We start from the raw sequence: 19,392 nt of genomic DNA, 5'->3' as shown, positions 1-19,392 counted from the left end.
TGGGAGCCTGTGCAGTGTGGCCTGGGAGAGGACACTGCTGACTGTTAACGTTTCCCTGCTTCTCCCTGACTCGGCAATGAGCGGCGAAGGAGAAAATCTCCCTCTGCGGTCAGACGCGGTTTGCTGCCCGCACGTGGTCTGTGCTCAACACGTGAAGAGTTATTCCTAGTCCTTTTCAAAGAAACTTAATGGACGTAAAGAGAAAGTACCCCTGAAAAGGTTTATTATTGGTGAAGCTGAATATCTACTGGAAACTCAGCCACACGTCAGACAAACGCAGCTGATTATTTCTGTTTCTGGGGTAATTAGGGGTGAGCGAGCTCTACTCGGAATGACTACCTTTAAGTCGTCCAGGCTGGGAGGCAGAGGTCCCGGCTTCCTCACGGCAGCGGACGGATTCTGTCTCGGGGTGTTAGGCGTGCTGCTGTTCAGAGCTGAATTCCCACTGTTGTTATTTTTGTCATTGAGTGGCCTTCAAAGAAAAAGATAATGAGAGTTTATAATAAAATCATCTCTGAATTTGATATTCCTTCTGCTAACAACTTGTTAACTTTTAAAGAGAAAAATACCATGGTCATGGATTGGATTGCTCAATATTATAAAGATATCAAATTAGACCCCCTGCCCCCCAAAAAAATCCCTGCAAGTTTTGTTTGCTTGCTTCCTTGGCAGAAATTCTGAAGGTGACTCTGAGCTATATATGGAAACACAAAGGACCAGGAAAGGCCATGACATCCTTGAAGAAGAGCAAAGCTGGAAGAGTCATACCTTCAGTTACCAAAATTCACTATAAAGCCAGTTATTAAGATGGTGCAATGCTGGTACAAGGACAGAACAAATGGAAGAGAACAGAGAATTCAGAAACAGACCCTGACAGACAGAGCCTCTTGAGTTACCACCGAGACGGCACTATAGTGCAGGAGAAAGAAGGCGATCCTTACAATAAATGGTACTGGGCCATCCTGGACATACATACAGATAAAACTAAGGCCCTGGACTGACCCCTACCTCACACCATCTCAAACATGAATTACGAAATATGAATTACGAAAGCAATGAAGCTTTTAGAAAACTTAGGAAAGTATTTTGGGGTGTCTGACTTTGGCTCAGGTCATGATCTTGTGGCTCATGGGCCTGAGCCCCGTGTCAGGTTCTGCACTGGCTCATTCTCTCCCTCTCTGCCCCTCCCTGACTTGTGGTCTCTTTCTCTCAAATAAATAAATAAATAAACAAACTCACTTTAAAAAAAAAAAAAGGAAAACTTAGGATAGTATCTTCATGGCCTTTGGGTAGGCAAAGATTTCTTAAACAGGGCATACAACACACTAAGGGAGACAGCTCTAAGAGTGAAAAGTCAAACTTTATTTTAACTTTTTAATGTTTATTTCTGAGAGAGAGAGAATGGGGGAGGGGCAGAGAGAGACAGAGAATTTGAAGCAGTCTCCAGGCTCCGAGCTGTCAGCACAGAGCCTGACGTGGGGCTCAAACCCATGAACCATGAGATCATGACCTGAACTGAAGTGGGACACTTCAGTGACTGAGCCACCCAGGTGTCCCTGTAATACATATTCCTGACAAGGCCTGATATCTAGAACACACGCAAAAAAATCTTACAAATAAGAAAAACACGAAGCCCAATGGGAAAATGGGAAAATGGTGAACAAGCGTATCATAAGAAAATAGATCCAAATGGTCCATAAATGTGCGAACAGTGCTTAACCTCACCAGACATGAGGAGAATGAGAAAAGGCACAACAAAACAGCACCGCACACGTGGCAGACCTGCTGCTGTGACCAGTGAGACGCCGACACCGAGCACTCGGGCACCAGGGCTTAGTCAGGGCTGGCCGAGGTGCGAATCGGTCTTCTGTTATTACTCCAGGAAAACCTGTGCCTCCCCCCGACCCTGTTCCACTCATCAAGGGACACGTGACAAAGATCTACAGACACGAGCCCACACACACAGGTCAGAACGCTTTGCACGGCCTTATTCATAATAGCCCCAGCCGGAAACAACCCAGCTGTCCAGCAAGAGGATGATGGGTGGATACATTATAAAAGACAGGAATAAAAATTAACTCCTGCTGTCTGCACCAGTAAAGATGCATCTCATGAGCACAATGTAGAGCCAAAGAACTCCCATGTGTATGTATACCGTAAGACTGCATTTATATAATGTCCCAAAACAAGGCAAAACTGCCCCATGGGAGAGAAGTCAGGCAGTCAGAAGAGATGCAAGAGGGCCTTCGGGGTGCTGATAATACCCTACTTCTTGGTTTAGGCGGTGGTTATGGAGGTGTGGTTACTGGGCATCAATTTTCAGTTATGATTTATAGACTTCTCTATCACTTTCACTTCATTTAAACAGGGGATTTAAAAATGGAAGTACTTCTGTACTCATTTTCCTAAACTCCTTCCCACAGCAAAACCAGGTCCCCGTCTGGCTTCTTCCCCCTATGATACTCTTGGCAACAGTGACATTTCCTCTTCTGGGCGGCTGATACCGATTAAAGAAAGGTACACATGATCGTTGATACCATCTAGCCAATTCCATCAGAGCCTCAGGCCTGTTCCTCACAGGAGCCTTGGTGCTGAAGCACGGAGACTCTGAATGCCATATTCTGAAATAGGGACCTGATGTTGCTTATGGGAAGAGGTCCACGCTTAGATGAGCTTTGTCCAGTGTGTTTTACGAAGACTGTTTGAAGCCATTTCTGACCCTGTGAACAGCTAACTCTTGACTCCATTTGGGGTCTTTGAAAATCTGCCTAAATTTTATGGAAATTAAATACTTTAAGTATTTGAAATGAAGTTTCTTAAAAATGGATGGAATGACAAATAATTTGTGTCATTTTTTCTAAAAATTCAGTTTAAAATCTATTAGAATTACGAAAACATTTTATGTAAATCAGAACTTCTCAACCCTATTTTCATTACTATCTCTACAAGGAGACTCTTCAGTAATTTTTTTCCCTAATATCCTCCCAGTGAAATTTTAATACCCTCACTGACGTACGGCATAATCACCCACACTGTAGTGTGTGCGTGTCTGTGCCCTCCTAAACCACAAGTGTAACATTCCCCCCAACCGACCTCTGCTCCCTTGTGAACAATTATTCTACTTGGGCTTTTGGCTGAGATTCTATAACGCTCTACTCGTTATTATGGTTAACAGCTCAGTGTTTGGTTCAGGCTCCGAAATAATGTGAGTAAGCTGGACCTCTGGTTTCTTCCCACCAGGCTGACAGAGAAAGAAAATGTGCTGTGCGGGGACCCTGACAGACATGTGTCTGTGTGGACGAGAAACCCAGAGTCCAGACGCCGGAGAGGACCCTGCATGGCCCCCGTCGGCGTGTGGCTGTGCCGTGACCGCAGCCCCATCTCGCAAGTCCCGGGGGCTGCGTTACCAGGTCAGACCTCACTGCTGTGGGTGCTGCAAACTTCTGCATTCCGCTTCCTGTACGGGAATTTTGGTCAAAAGAAACACTGAGTTAGAAAACGTCTCCACTTTCAGGACCTGGAAATCACACAGAAGTGACGTCTGCAAGTGACGTGTACAAAACTAAGTGGCCTTCCCCCCGCCGTGTCCCTGGATCCTCGTGTGTGATGCTCTCCTGGGCTGCGTGGCGTCGCTGCTGCGGGGGTGGCGGTGTTTGCGGGGGACGGGGGCCCGCAGCTTTAGTGGGAAGACAAAGAACCGTCAGAGAGCAGGTACTCAGCTCCTCAGATGTCCTCGGCCCATCCACACATGGTCCCACACGGTTTCCTTCATTACAGAAAAGACTGTCTCATAGATACTACAAAAATCCTTTTTTGGGGTTCTCAGGTTTCCCGGTTTCCTCGCCGGGGAGTGCGGTCAGCAACGTCACCTCCTCCTGCAGTTACTGAGAGGAGCACAATGACGTCAAGGGGCGAGCACACTGCTGGGTGCGTCGTCAGGAGCGCGCAGAGGGGAGCCGGTCACGGCTCCCGTCCCTGGTGCCCGGTGGCCGAGGAGGGAGCCGGCAGGGAGGACGCCTCCCTCGGGCCTGGACTAGGCTGCAAAGCGGCGGCGGTTTGCCTCTGATGCGCTTCCAATTCTCTGTGGTCTTCCTGGGTCCCTTCCAAGGTCAACATCTCAGTCAGGCCTGCTTGCTCTTAAAATAACCACATGCTACAAAAATTCTTTCTTTCTTCATCTCTGGGCCCTGGTGTTTTAGATTTAAGTGCTTCACAGTAAGGTCCAAATGACTAATAGGTCTAATCTTCCTCAAGTTATCAGGATCTTAGAGGAAGAAAGTGAATTGATAATCATTAGCATATGAGGCGATGGTTCTTAACAGAGCAGCTTTTTAGAGGATCTGATGCCTAGTCTGCTTCTAGAAAATGGGGCTCCCTGTGGTGGAAGGCTCAGCATACGCACAGAACACGGGAGTCAGGTTTCCATACACCACACGGATCATAAATTGAGTGGCTTGATCACTGAGAAAACCTTTTAACTCAAATGAAATTTTGCACCTTTTTGTAGAGTTTCTTTCTGTGAGGTGGATGTAAATATCCCTTTCTCCTGAAAACTGAAGGAAATGAAAGACAGGGTATTTGCATTTGTATTTATGTTTCCCAGAAAATGCATACTGAGGATGGAAATCTAGAAGTTTCCTTTTGTACATAATTAACGTTTGCTATGGATTGAGTCTCAGACGTTGTCGGAACTCACTTTCTCCTGTCTCTCCCCACTGGGCTCAGACTCTGGAGACATGTTCCCTCCCCACAGCTGTTGGTCACCAAGACCGTTAACTGTCTCTGAAACATCTCTCTTCTGTTCTTTCCTTCCCCTGATCAATGCCCTGATCTCCTCACATCTCCTCTGTTGTGAAATTTCTGTTTTCCCTATTTCCAGACTCCCCTTCATTACCAGAGGCACCCTGTTCACCACCACCGCCCTCTGAATCATCTACCACATCAAGATCCAAGGCTGCTGGGCTTCAAGTGCCTCTGGACATCGGCTCGACTCAGTTCTGTCTTCTACTTTCCACCACATTCCTCATTCAGGCTATTTTCCCCGTCATCCAGTAAACAGGCACTACCCGCCCCTTCCTGTTCTTGCACAGGATCATCCCCCAAGTTTCGGGCTCTTTCCCATGGAAATAGCCTGCCTGCTTCCATAAAGCTTTCCTTGACCACTCCAGCTTCTACACTCATGCTTTTTAAATTTTTTTAGCTTTCTGTACCAGGACTCACACTTCTTACACTTTTCACTGCATCTAATACTATCTGCATAAATGACAGGCACACCTCTCCTGGGTGAATAATGGTGACGAGGCACCTCTAGCTTGAAGGGTTAAGGCTCAGAACCTATTTCAGAGGACAGACACTGGGCGGGGAGGCACAAGGACAAGACGCCACCGCAAGGGCGCTGAGCGTGGCGGGGTGGCACTAGTTGCCGAGCACCAGCGCCCCAGCACACCCGCCCTCTGGGAACCCCCGAGCCGTCGCGCGCTGCCCCCCGGCCCGTACTTGAGCGGCGCGGGCAGGATGGTCTGGTAGTTGTAGTGCTGCTGCTGCTGGCTCAGGATCTGCAGCTGCAGGAAGAGCTGCTGCTGCTGGAGCAGGCGCGCGTAGTTGGAGTCCATCTGCGGCTCGCTCTTCTCCCCCTTCTGGTCGGGCGGGATGTACTGGTGGTACTTCAGCTTCTTGACCCGCGGCTTGGGGTCTTTGCACTTTTTGCTGCGGTGCTTGTCGTTAGGGTTCTTGGGATGGCTTTGCTGTGTTCGAGAAAAAGAGAGGGGCGTTTGAAGAGGCGCCGTCCCGTGCGGCCTACTCTACCGCGTGCTGAAGTGATCTGACATACGACAGCGACGCACCTCGGAAGCTGTCACAGCCACCTTGGGAAGTGCACCGCATTCGCTGCCGGAGCTCGGAAGGCATGTGCATGCCTCCTCGGACCACCTGGCGCCTGGGCCTTGGTGGGTTGAGCTTCCGACTCTTATTTTGGCTCAGGTCATGATCTCACGGTTTATGGGTTCAAGCCCCACGTCGGGCTCTGTGCTGACAGCATGGAGCCTGCTTGGACTTCTCTCTCCCTTTCTCTCTTTTCCTCCCCTGGTCACACCTTCTCTTTCAAAATAAACAAACTTAAAAAATATCTGGCTCCTAAGAACTTACTGGCTCCTGCTTCTTGTTTCCTCAGAGTAAGGGAAGGAAATACTCAGCTGAGCACGACCTATTTAAGTTCAACAAACACCTCCTTTGGGTCTCTTGTTTAGACACACTTACATATACTGTCTCCTAGTGAAAAATGGGCTGTACACTAAATATAAAATGGGAAAGGATTAGGTATGCTTCACCCTGTGTACTGTTTTGTAACCATTAAAACTATATTTTTTAGTGACTATGTAAAAACAGAACAGTGCTTCTAATGGAATAAAGCAGACTATAAAGTTATGTATTTCTAAGGAAAACACAAACAGACACAAAATACTGCAATTGCACAATATTCCTCATATCACTGTCATCTGCTCGTCCTGTTACCAACAACGGATTTTACTTCTGGTCTTTTCAAAGTGATCGTAACAGTGAACGGGGGTGGGGTATGGAGGCTGGACTATAACTGCTGTGTAAGGACACAAGTGACTCAGCCAATCAGGAAGGCACCTATTGGCAGAGGGGGGAGGGGCAGGCACGTCAGAACCAGCGTCCTCAGGCTAAATCTGCTCCTACCTCTTCACTGGCGCATTCTCTCAGGAAGTGAGGAGGGAAACAGCTCTCCTCACAAAACCCCGGAGAACTGTGGTCTGTTTCCCCGCACGCACCTGGCTTTTCCTCTACCAGCCGAGTCCTAGGATCGCCGCCCCAACCTCTGGCTGTCACATTCCTAAATAACACCCCTTGCCCTAGAATCAAAGCTCTCCATAAAGTGACACTAATGAAGAGGAGCAATTCACAGAGGCAGAGGATGCTCAGGGGCCACAGGGAAGGACACGCTGGCATTCAGTCTCGGTGCCAATGGCGATGGGAGCGTGCGGACGTGGGCAGAGGGGCTGAGGGTGGATATTAGCTCAGCTGCCACGTGGCTCCAGTACTAAGTGATGGAAGACGGTGAAATACACCGTTCTGTGCCCTGAAGCCACAAACGCCGGGCCACGCTGACAGGGAGAAGCTGGATAGAAGACAGCCTTCTCTGCAGGAGGGCTTAGGACCAGGGGAGTGCCAGAGGGTAGGTGGAAGGGGGGCATCTGCCCAGGTCTCTGTCCTGTGTTCACTGAGAGGCACAAAGAAGGCTCCTGTGCCCTCAGAGGCCTGGCCTGCCCTGCCTTGTGACTTCTTCGGGCCTCACCTCCTCACTGAAAGGTGCAGCGAGGGTCAGCTAGCTCTCTGATGTCCATTTTTAGTTCTGAAAGTTGGAGATCAGGGTTCTGCTGCTTTTGGCAAAAGCTGTGTCTGAACTGTTTACACTATTCGTCTGTTTATCCCCCCCTTTTATTTAGCAGTGCTAAATGCACCCAAAACAATGTTTTTAAAGCATACCATATATTACAATTTTTAATCTTCCCTGGGGCCTATTCTAACTGGATTATTTTGCCAAGTAAAATGTAGGGAGCAGTGAGTTGCCACCAATCTGCAGGCTCAATCTGCTAACGCAGAACACGCAGCCGCCTGTCTGAAGCCTCTGACCTGGCATGTAATACATGCAGAATACCAGTGAGCTTGACCTTGTGCATAAAGTCCAAAATTATGTTACCACTGAAGCCATCTGTTGGGGAGGGTCATGGCTCCTGGGTGCCAGCCGAGCAACTCTACCTGACTCTACTCTCAGTGGCCTTTCATCTCAGCAGCCTGGATGGAAGCAGGATGGGGAGCCGCTGACAAAATGTACCCTAAAGCCTTTCTGCGCGGCTGTAGTAGTTTTCTAGAGACCAAAGTGGGTGCAGTTTATCGGTGACCACAGAGCAGCAGGGCATTTGGTGAGGATGGTGGTTTCCAACAGTATGGCCTGACCTAGCCAGTGCCCGTGGTTTTTGTCTTCAAGGCTTCAGGCTGCAAGGCAGACGGGTGCCTCTGGGTTCCGCACACGGGGCCACAGACGAGCAGAGAGTAAACCGACCTCCCACCAGCGCGTGCCGGAAACCTACCTTCACCAGCGCCGGACCAGGCTTTGCGGAGGACACGGTGTTTGTGGGGACAGGAGCTGGGGACCGGGTTGAGGGCTGATCTGGGGTGGGAGTTTTCAAGAATTCAGGAACTGCTGGGGACACTGAAGTAAACTGCTGAAAAAGGCAGAAAGAGAACAAGCGTGTGAACTTGATGGCATAAAATTAGAAAAACCAGAGTTATACGGAGTGACCTCATTTTGTGAATGTCCCCTAGAAAAGACACAAAAGAAAAATATACTATTGTGTCTGAGACCCAGATGGTGGAATAACATGCTTTACGTCAATGGAGCCAAGTCTTTGCCCCAACGGCAATGAAAAGCAGAAGCTAAATAAGGTAGCTCGATGGACTACACCCTAGAAGTGTTTTCTCAGAAATTCGGGCAGAACCGCCCTTTTTTGGCAGAAGCAAAGTCCATGACTCTTGCAGAAGTGATGAGAACAGTATGTGATACTGTGAGGTTTTCCTGTGGTATAGATCACAGTAACGCCGGCTACCTTAAATGTATTTAGTCTCGGTTACGGCCCGATCCCCGGCCCGGCAGCATCCAGCACCCACTCCCTGGAGGCCCCTCCACACACGTGTCCTTCAAGGTGCTTTACGGCTTACGTCCCTGTGTCTGGGCCCGACTAGCACTCTCTTTAACCACTTCTGCCCACTTCCCACAACGGGCGGGCATCTGAAGCATGTATTCTAAGATGGGCTTGTTTCACCGAGCGCACCCTCTCTCACACCCAAAGCAAGAAGCCGATTTGTCACCAAGGCCAAACAAGTGATCACTAAACCTGGGGGTGGTGTCATATATTAACAGAGGAAGCTACCGGAGGCTTCCATTGCTTTTATCCACAGCCTAACAGCCTACTTCTACTGTCTACTTTAAGTAGATTTTAAGTCTTCACTTACTAGGAAGAGATATTGCTATTATAACAAATCAGTTACATGTTGCACACTGATTATTACATGGACATAACTATTACCGGCCTTACATTAAGGAAAAATCTCTTGCTTTGTCACTTCTACACCCCCCCGCAACCCCCACAACTCTCAAAGTCATTACAAGAATCAAAATCAGTTCTTTTGCTGATGTACTTGGGTTTAAGAATAGCAGACTGTATTTTCCTTCCTTAAAATAAATGACCTGAGAACTCAGAGGCTATTCAGCAGCAAGAAATATGAAGCTTGGCATATACTAGTTATTCAATAAATATTTGTTTAATGGGTGAATGGAAATTCCTTGTGGCTTTACTCATGCTGGGTCACACTCTCAAGGCCGGCTGAGACCGTGAGGATGGGTGAGTGTGCAATTAACTGTGCGTGCCCCTGGTGGCTCTCTCACCGAGCGTTCCTTCGCGCCACCGATTTCTGCTTTTAAATAGTAATTACTAACAGTAAGGTTGACAATGAAAAGACGTGACCTTTGAAAGATGGCTACAGGGCAGCCCCCTTCCCCTGGTTTATCCTTCTGCAGTTTCAGTGACCTGTGGGCAACCCTGGGCCTGAAGCAGAAGACCCTCCTCTGACGTATGGTCACAAGGCCAGTGGCCACCTAACGCTGCACCACGGGCCTGTGTCATTCACCTTGCTTCATCTCCTGATGGAGGCATTTTTATCATCTCACGTCCTCAAGAAGAAGGGAGTGTATGAGAAGGAGATATTTTGGGAGTGGAAGCCCACATTCACGTAACTTTTATTACCCTTATAACTGTCCTATTTCTTTCCGTTGTTAATCTCTTACTGTGGCCCCTTTATAAATTAAACTTGGCACTGGTATGCACGTAGAGGAAAAAACAGTATGTACAGTGTTCTGTGCTACTGCAGTCTGGGAATGTGTCCCCTGTGGGCAAGGGGGGACACTGCATTCGATTTCCTTCAGACAGAGGTGAAGACAGGGACCTCTCCAGGAGTCCTGACGCCTGTACTCCAGGTTGATGTCGGGCCCCAAATGGTGCTGAGACGCCGCCTGCTCAGTGAGCCTCTGACATGAAGGGAAGTCGGTGGCTGGCTAAGGCGATATGGTCCCCTTTTAAGGGATATGGTTTTAATTTATTTGTTTTCCTTTCACCTTGCACATTTTTTGGAAGTGAGGATATTTATCTCTGGGTCAATTTTCCCGGAGAGAACTGTTAAAGAATTGGCATGTGAAGTAGAATCACATATTTGCACATATATATTTATATATATGTACATAGAATATATTTAAAAATTTGTATATACATATGTGTGTGTGTGTGTGTGTGTGTGTGTGTGTTGTTCCTCGCAGATAAATCCTATTAACCGGGCAGCTACTTTACCTGTCCAGCCCCGCAATGACGGATATGACTGTGATGATGCATTTGAGAGCTGTCCGTGTTAATAATCTGAAAACTAATCCAGAAGCATAAGGTGGTGTCTATTTATGAAAACGCTTCTCCTGTATTTCTAGACCTCGTCTGACTGACTTCGGCCTTGATCACTGATCTGCTCACCTTACTAGTCCTTAGGTAGTTCAGTGTGACTGCTGCCCAGAGAGCCACAGACCCTAGCACGACTCTGGAATAACCCAGCTGAGACACGGTGAGCATTCACATCACCTTATCTGAAGTTAAATTCTCATTAAAATGGGAGAAATGTCTAACCTCTTCTTTACACTTTGCCAGGCTTTTTTATGTGCCTTAGAAAGGACCCCTCAAACAAGCTGACATCCTCGCGAGATGGTAGGATCCTGGCGGCCAGGGTTACCCAAAAATCTAAGAATCAGTACTTCTGAAATGACGGTACTCCAAAAAGGATGAACACGATATCCAAGCCATCAAGGAGACTACACTTACTTTGTTCCGTCCCAAAGTGAGCAACATGCTAAAGTCTTAAATTTAACCTCAAAATGATTCAGAATCTTTTCTCCAAGGCAACAGAAGAGCTGCAAACCTTGCTGTTGCCTTCGATCTGAGCGCGGTCCCCAAGCTACAGGTCCAATGATGAACCGACGCTTCAGCTGTTATCAAGACACTGCGCCAGGAAATGTCAGCAAAGAGTCACCTACTGAGGAACGCTTAGGCTTTAAACAAAACTGAAAAAGAAAGCACTTTGAATCTTAAAGACCGGCTTTCCTCTTCTTAGAAACTGCTAAGGGAAAGTTCTGCTACAAAAGAAAATAAGTCAAACTCAATGTTTAAGCTGATTAAAATTTTATAATGTATCAGGTGTCTGCCCTGGTTCCTTCTGAAAAGACGATATGCTTGTCAAGGACCAATCATGGTTCTCTAGTAAGTTCCTTTTTTATTAGATTTCTTTATGCAGTCCAGAGGGGTAGAAACTAGATATGTAAAAACAAAGTTTTTTTGGACTGTAGATTTTAAGTCTAAAATACATGTGTTTTTAATTTAGGATACAGAACAGATCTTAATTAAGATGGGAATATGCAAATAAGAAATTCAAAATGCAATTATTCTTTAAATATTGTTTCCATATTCTGATGCCCAAATAAAACAAATGCTAGTCGATGAATGGGTTGAATACAAATCAAAAACACATGTCTGTATATTTAATGGATGGATATTGAAGGTAAATTCTAGTTTTGCTAAAATATATCACTTGGCACTGAACATTTCATGTAGTACATTGTTAAAAGTTTGGATATTTCATTCTTTAAAGTTTTTATTTCTTTATTTTGAGAGAAAGCAAAAGTGTGAGCTGTAGAGGGGCAGAGAGAATCCCAAGCAGGTTCTGCGCTGTCAGCACAGAGCCCGACGTGGGGCTTGATCTCATGAAATGTGAGATCACAACCTGAACCAAAATTAAGAGTCGAACACTTAACTGACTGAGCCACCCAGGTGCCCATAGGCACTTCATTTTTAGTTGAACACTAATATTTTGGCACAATATCTAGTGAACACTTGGCTGGTACTTAATGACTTGGTTAGTAGTGAGGATCTGCATGTATCCCTCCTTTAAAAAATCTATTATTTAAAAAGATTGTGGCAAAATACATGTAACATAAAAGTTACCACTTAGTGGCGCCTGGGTAGCTCAGCTGGTTAAGTATCCATCTTCGGCTCCAGTAATGATCTCGAGGTTTGTGAGTTTGAGCCAGTTTTGAGCCTGGAGCCTGCTTTAGATTCTGTGTCTCCCTCTCTCCCTGTCCCTCTCCTGCTTGTGCGCTCTCTCTCTCTCTCTCTCTAAAATGAATAAACATTAAATTTTTTTTAAGTTACCATTTAAATCATTTATTAAAAATTTATTTTTATGTTTATTTTTGAGAGAGAGAAAGACAGGAAGGGGCGGGGGAGGAGGGGGGCACACACAGAATCCAAAGCAGGCTCCAGGCTCTGAGCTGTCAGCGGAGTCTGACACGGGGCTTGAACCCACAAACTGCAAGATCATTATTGGAGCTGAGGTTGGATGCTTAGCTGACCGAGCCACGCTGGTGCCCCTAAAGCATTTTAAAGTGTATAGTTCTATGGCATTACGTACATTCCCACCGCTCTGTAGCCGTCACTACCATCCAGCCTCAGAACTTTTTCCACTTTCCCAAACTGAAACCCTCTCCATGAAACAACAACTCCCCAATCTCCCCCCAAGCAGCCCGACAACCACCAGCGACTTAATTAAGGTCCGTATGAATTTGACTATTCGAGCTCATAATAGTGGAATCATACGACATTTGTCCTTTTGTGATCGGCTTACTTCACTTAGCATAACGCCCTGTGGGCTGCAGTGTGGGTCAGAACCTCCTTCTAAGACTTAACAATAGTCTATCGTATACATACACTCCATGCGTTTGTCAGTGGACGTAAGGATTGCTTCCACCTGTGGCTACTGTCCATAATGCCATGAACACGGTTGTACAAATACCTGCTCAGTCCCTGCTTTCCACTCTTCTAGGCATATACGGTAATTCTATTTTTAGGCATATACTCAGATTTCTGGGTCATATGGTAATCCTATTTTTAGCTTTTTGAGAGAACTGTCATACCCTTTTCTATAGTGACTGTACCATTTCACAATCCCACCAAGAGGGCACAGGGGTTCCCATGGCTCCACATCCTTACCAACTCCTGTTCATTTATGTTCTTTGGGTAGAGGCCATTCTAGGGGTGTGAGGTGCTATCTCCTGTGGTTCTGATCTGCAGTTCTCCAGTGACTGGTGATGCTGAACATCTTTTCATGTGTTTATTCGCCATTTGTTGATCTTCTTTAGAGAAATCTCTATTTTAGTCCCTTGACCATTTTATTTTATTTCTTAATGTTTATTTATTTTTGAGAGAGAGACAGAGTGTGAACAGGGGGAGGGTCAGAGAGAGAGGGAGACACAGAATCCGAGGCAGGCTCCAGGCTCTGAGCTGTCAGCACAGAGCCCAATGTGGGGCTCAAACTCATGAACCATGAGATCATGACCTGAGCTGAACACTCAACCAACTGAGCCACTGGGGCGCCCGATCCCCTGTATTTTTTGAGTAACACAAAGAACAGCTGTCACTATGAGTTATAACAAGGTGACACAGGGTGATGTGGTGGGAAGGGTCTTAAGAAGGATCTCAAACTGTTGACTTGATAAGAACGCAGTCATTAGTTCAAATCCTGTGCAGGTCAGACAGATGCTCCCTCACTGACACCTGCCGTGGGTAATATATGTAATGCATGTCGCTCAGTGCCTGGCCCAAGTAAGTACCCAGCAAATGTTGGCCATTATTTTTTATCCTTATCTCAATTATATTTGATAAACTCTGACTGATTTATGAATAAATAGGAGAAGCCTATTCTGTAGAAAGCACACTTGCCTACTGGTCACAGAACGGAGTTAGGAGCTGGGATGGAACACAACCTCACAGTTAACTCTGGAAACCAGCTCCAAATCTCAGTCCTCTTGACATGTAAGTTACATACAGTGAGACTGAAAGGATAACAGCGGGAATTACAGCCAGTTTCTTTGATGCCCTAATTTAGGCCTCTATTGATAAGCATTTGTAATAAGTCTCATTTTAATTATTTAATATATGGGTACATGACCTTGCTCATTTTGTTACCTTCAACCTAAGGTGTCCATATTATTTGTAAAAGGTCACATACCTAAAAGTTACTTGATGTAGTGGGAGAAAGTGCACCGAGTTCCCCTAACCCCATCTGCATGGAAGTTTCCGGAGGGACTGGCCCAGGAGGCTCCCTCAGCCCTACTTCCGACCCAGAGGAGCTGTTCCCGCAGCACAGACTTGGGAAAATGTCAGGTCCCACTTACGGTTAAGCATGTGGGTGCTTATAGTAAACGATTAATTAAATGGCTTAAGAAATCGCTGAGGGAGAAAAGGTCTTCAGATTAAAAGCCCCGGTCTACAGCTCCTGGTGCCCACATGTAACTGCTGTCCTTAATTTTCTGCAGCTTTCCATTGTTCAAGAGTTTCTTAGGCATAAAATAAATTGAGTTCAATGTGTCTGTTCCATTAATGTTCTGGCAAATTCCTTTCCAGCTGCACTATGCTTGGAATTGAAAAGAAAAGAGAATAATCCAAGGACAGGCCGTGCTAGTTGCTTACGGACCACACAGCATTGCATATTTCAGAAAAGATTTTTTTTTTTTTTTTTTGGTGGAATGTCCTTTTTTGAAGGACGGACATGGAGGGTATTATGTGTTTTATTTTATTTTTTTGTAAGGAGTATATTTTTTTATTTGCCTATTTTCCTGTAGGATTTAATCCTTTGGTACCTATCTATATGTTTTGAAAAATAATTCTGGAGACAACACGTCATAACATATTTTGGCATTAAGCAAGCCATAAAAATAGCTTAAGCCTAGTTTCCTTCCTCTTAAGTAATTATCTGTAAATATAACTTGTAAAGAACCAAAAAGAAATTCCCTACACTGGCCCTGAGATTTATATTAGGCCAAATATACGTTAAAAAAATTGAACAGGGAACTTAGAGAAATGTGTTTTAATCAGGGAATTAAATGTGTAGCATGAAATGATGACCGATTAACATACAAAAAACCCTGGTTCAGGCAAACAAGCAGCAACGGGAAATCTACGACAGTCCCTCCAAGTGGGACCTCTGGACTGTGTGACCCGCAACAAGGATGGGAGGTGCCACGGACATCTGATGCTACCCCACCACTCCGACTGTACTGTGCAAGGTTAGTCCACAGTGACGTGGAAACCAAACAAACTACGTAAAAACCAAAACATACTCGTCTTGCGCTACAGGCGACTCGAGGACCACGGGTCCACAGTAACTAAATTCACCATCCAACTCTTACACTGAGCTTCCAGTTTCAAAACTGAACACTAAGAATCTCAAAGAACCTCCAAATTCCAAGCTGTCTATGTTGTTCTACTATCTTGTCTTTACACAGACTGTTTCAAGAAGAGTGAGGAGATCGACTTTTGGGAGGGACAGTGATAATCCTAAAGCAGGAAAAAAGAACTTGCAGAGATAATCTCCCAGGTTTTTCATTCATGAAAGCAGTAAGCACTTGCCGTGGGCTGGACCCTGCGTGTTCAGGATGAGGTCCCCAAGATAAAATGAAGGGACATCCCAGGCCTTTGGAAATGGGAGGTCTGATGAGAAGCAGTGTTTTCAGGTACTTTCTTTCCCCTGGAACTACAGTAATTATATTTAGGGAAATAAATATATTCTACATATATATGAAGTGAGATGCCTGGACAGATCCATAAAACTAACACTAGATAACAGTGAAAACAATTAAACTACAAAATGTGCCAAAATAGACCCTAATTATCACTTCTAGATGACTCAAAAATCCCTAAGACTTTACAGGCGTCACAAAGTTGCCTGTGCAGCTAATTACAGAAATAACATCCCCCCAAACCTGCGACATACTCAGAATCCTCCTCAGGGATTCTCTTTCTTCGACAGCAGTACAGCACGGTTAACAGGGAGATGCTTGTTTAACTGAATGAATCAAGGTGTGATATGATAATGAGAATCTCAGGTTCTTATAAATACGAACATACCTACTACAAGGGAATTTTATAAAGGACACACCACGTGAGAAGGTCTCAAGGTGTGTGGTTCGGACATTACGTAACAGGGTCAAGGTGGGGCAGGGCAGCCCCAGGTTCGAGGCTCCTCGACTTGGATGTCTCAGGAGGTAGCGTGCCACTGTCTGAAGGGGGGCTTCCGGGGCAGGCGGAGCCGACAGGTAAGAAGCAGACTATTAGGGTCTGCACGGAGCAGGCGGCCCCGGAGCTGCGGCCACATTAGTGTTCTAAAAGCCAGCATTTAAGTTCCAGAATGACCCAGGGCTTCATGTGTGCTGCACTGCCAATAAACTGACCACTGATTCTTTAGGAAACACTGCTGCCCCTTTTTTCCTTCAAGGAATTCAGGAATGTCAGCCCACTGGGCAGGACTCCCTCTGGTGAAAGGTTCTCACTTACGAGCAGCTGGAGACCAAGTTTCAAGAGCGAAGTAAAAAACCTAATATAAGCAATGCAAGGAAAGGAAACCGCTAATCTCCTACAGCACAGGTGGGCTGTCATGAGGCCACTACCAGCCAGATGGCTGACGGGACACAAATTCCAAGTCACTGAAGCCAAGGCTGCGCTAAGAGCTGTCTGACAGCCGGACCTAGGCAGAGAACAAACAACCGAAATGGATAAGTAGAACTGTTTTTTAATGGTATTTACTTGCATACCTGACATTCTTTTTAAAGCTCAAAACCAGAGTGCAGCAACTATGTGAGAATACAGCAGGGCTGGGCTCCCTCGTTCTCCCTGTCCGCCCGCTCGCCTCCACCCGGGGCTGGTCGCTGACCCCGCCTCCGGCCAGACCACGTTCCAGCCAAGCCGAGAGGCGAGTGGCTCTCGCCCCGAAACCCTGAGGCCCGCGCCACCTCCGATGACGCGCGCAGGGGAGGCTCCACCCGCAAACGGGAGACGCAAACACCGAGCGCTTCGACAAGCCTGGCATCGGTCAGCGCTTGCGGTGAATTCAACTCAACATTCCCTGAGCACTTGCTCTGTGCCAGGCCCTGGGCTAGGGGTTGCAGACACACAGACACCGACCCCGCCCGCGCGCGCGCGCACACGCACGCACACACACACACACACACACACACGCACACACACGAAAGAGGCTCTTGTTCCCCTAAGAGTCAAAGTCCCTCTCCTCCCTGGCTCACATTTTAGTTGGAGGCATCGACAAAACATGCAAATGCATGAATTTATTTCAGATCGTGGTGAAAAGGGCAGTGAGGAAATTCCTGCTGGAAGGCCTCGTCCCTGACAAACAGATATTCAGGAGCGAGAAGAAATGCTGAAAGACCATATGCAAACATTTTCAATCTCCAAACTCCCGTACCTCTCTGAACCCAGGCCTCCCCTGGCGTAAAGGTTAAGGCAGGTAACTGAAACTCCTTCCCAACTCAAAAATGCTAGGATACTTGGCTTTAACAACAACATTTTCTACTGACCTTAACCAGTTCCATTAAGTAATTCAATAGCTTTGGCTTTAAAATAACTTAATAGTATTAAAATTTCAGTAAGGCAAAAAACTCTATAAGGAGATGAAAAACTCTTATGTGCAGCACAAGAGTTCTCACATAACCAAATGAAAAAGGAGCACCCATTGGAAAATACAAAATGGGAATTTCCAATGCAATTATCAAAAAATATGTTAGAGTCCGTTGCATGCACTAGATTTTCAGTTCCCATAACAATCTGATACATAATAGGTCCTCAGTACATATTTGTTGAATAAAGGAGTTCAGTCTAACTAATTAAAACACTGAAATCTCCCAATAGTATGCAAAGTTTAAAGTAATGATATTACCTACCTGTGGTAAAGACCTAGTGACTGTGGAAACCCGTATTACCTTCGTGGAAGACAGGTGAAATGCCCATATTTTACCTAACAAAAGGTCCAAATCCATTTCAAAATCTGGTAATTACCCAAAGAAATAATCAGATAAAAGTGCCCAACAATGTATGTATACAAAACTATGTAAGGGGCGGCTGGGGGGCTCAGTCAGTTGAGCGTCTGACTTTGGCTCAGGTCATGATCTCACGGTTCATGAGTTCAAGCCCCACGTGGAACTCTGTGCTAATAGCTCAGGGCCTGGATTCTGTGCCTCCCTCTCTTTCTCTCCCTCTCTCTGCGCCCCGTCCCCCTCCCAAATAAATAAACATTAAAAAAAATGTATGTAGTAAATTTGTGAGAATACAACAGGGGCTCTTGTGCTTTTAAGAGTGAAAAATAGAGACAAGTCTAGATAACCCACAGTAGGGAATGGATTAGAAGATGAAGCTAGCTACTTGCTACTAAAAATTATATAAAGGTATAGTTATTGACAAGGAGTACTACTATGATTATGATGAAGGCATAAAAGCAGTTTACACACTAGAGTTACTACGTGACCCAGCAATTCCACTCCTAGGTATATACCCAAGAGACTGAAAATGTATGTCCACATAAAAACTTGTCCATATCCCTCCAAAGCAGCATATTCTTAATAGCCAAATACCCATGGGGTATAGCTCAGGGATAGAACATCTGACAACATAATAGCCAAATGTCCAAACCAAATGTCCATCAACAGAAGCCAGTCACAAAAGATCATGTATGGTAGGATTCCATTTGTATAAAACATCCAGAACAGGCAAATCCAGAAACAAAAAGCAGCCTAAGGCCGTATAGGAAGACTGGGGAATGACCTCCCTAGTGGGTATGAGCTTCTTTTTTGGGACGATGAAAATGTTCTGGAATCGGATAGTGGTAATAGTTGTACAGCTCTGTGAATACACTAACAACCACTGAATTCTACATTTCAAAAGAGTGAATTTTCCCTGAGCCGTATTTTTTTACAGAAATAGAAAAATCCATTCTAACATTCATACGGAATCTCAAGGCCCCCCAAGTAGCCAAAAACAGTCTTGAAAAGAAACAAAAACAAAATTGGAGGTCTCACACTTCCTGATTTCAAAATTTACTATAAAGCGACAGTAATCAAAACAGTATGGTACTGGCATACGGACATAGAAGCCAGTGCAACAGACATCGTCTGATCTCGGAAGCTAAGCAGGGTTGGGCCCGGTTAGTACTTGGATGGGAGAAGCCAGTGCAATAGAAGAGAGTCCTTAGGCCAATATGTATGCAGTCAAATGATCTTCAACAAAAGTGCCAAGACCATTTAATGGGGAAAGGACAGTTTTTTCCACCAACGATGCTGGGAAAATTGGATATCTACATGCACAAGAACTAACATGGATTCTGCCTTATACCACAGATAAAAATTAAAATGGATTAAAGAACTAAATGTAAGACCCAAAACTA

General features: G+C 45.7%; 1 protein-coding gene across 1 annotated transcript in view; it reads right to left on the bottom strand.

Moving 5' to 3' along the window:
- MRTFB (myocardin related transcription factor B) overlaps positions 1–19,392 on the bottom strand; it is a 98,312-nt gene that overhangs the window by 6,898 nt on the left and 72,022 nt on the right. Inside the window, exons 7-9 of the mRNA XM_029949850.1 lie at positions 8,112–8,246; positions 5,497–5,744; positions 340–472 (exon numbers count right to left, since the gene is read on the bottom strand). Of these exons, the coding sequence (XP_029805710.1) occupies positions 340–472; positions 5,497–5,744; positions 8,112–8,246 (516 nt within the window). The remainder of the gene's footprint in view (positions 1–339; positions 473–5,496; positions 5,745–8,111; positions 8,247–19,392) is intronic.

The sequence above is a fragment of the Suricata suricatta genome, chromosome 8, assembly GCF_006229205.1.
Source record: "Suricata suricatta isolate VVHF042 chromosome 8, meerkat_22Aug2017_6uvM2_HiC, whole genome shotgun sequence".
Classification (NCBI taxonomy): Eukaryota; Metazoa; Chordata; class Mammalia; order Carnivora; family Herpestidae; genus Suricata; species Suricata suricatta.
Note: the sequence above shows the minus strand (reverse complement) of the source record. Positions and strands in the feature narration are given on the sequence as shown.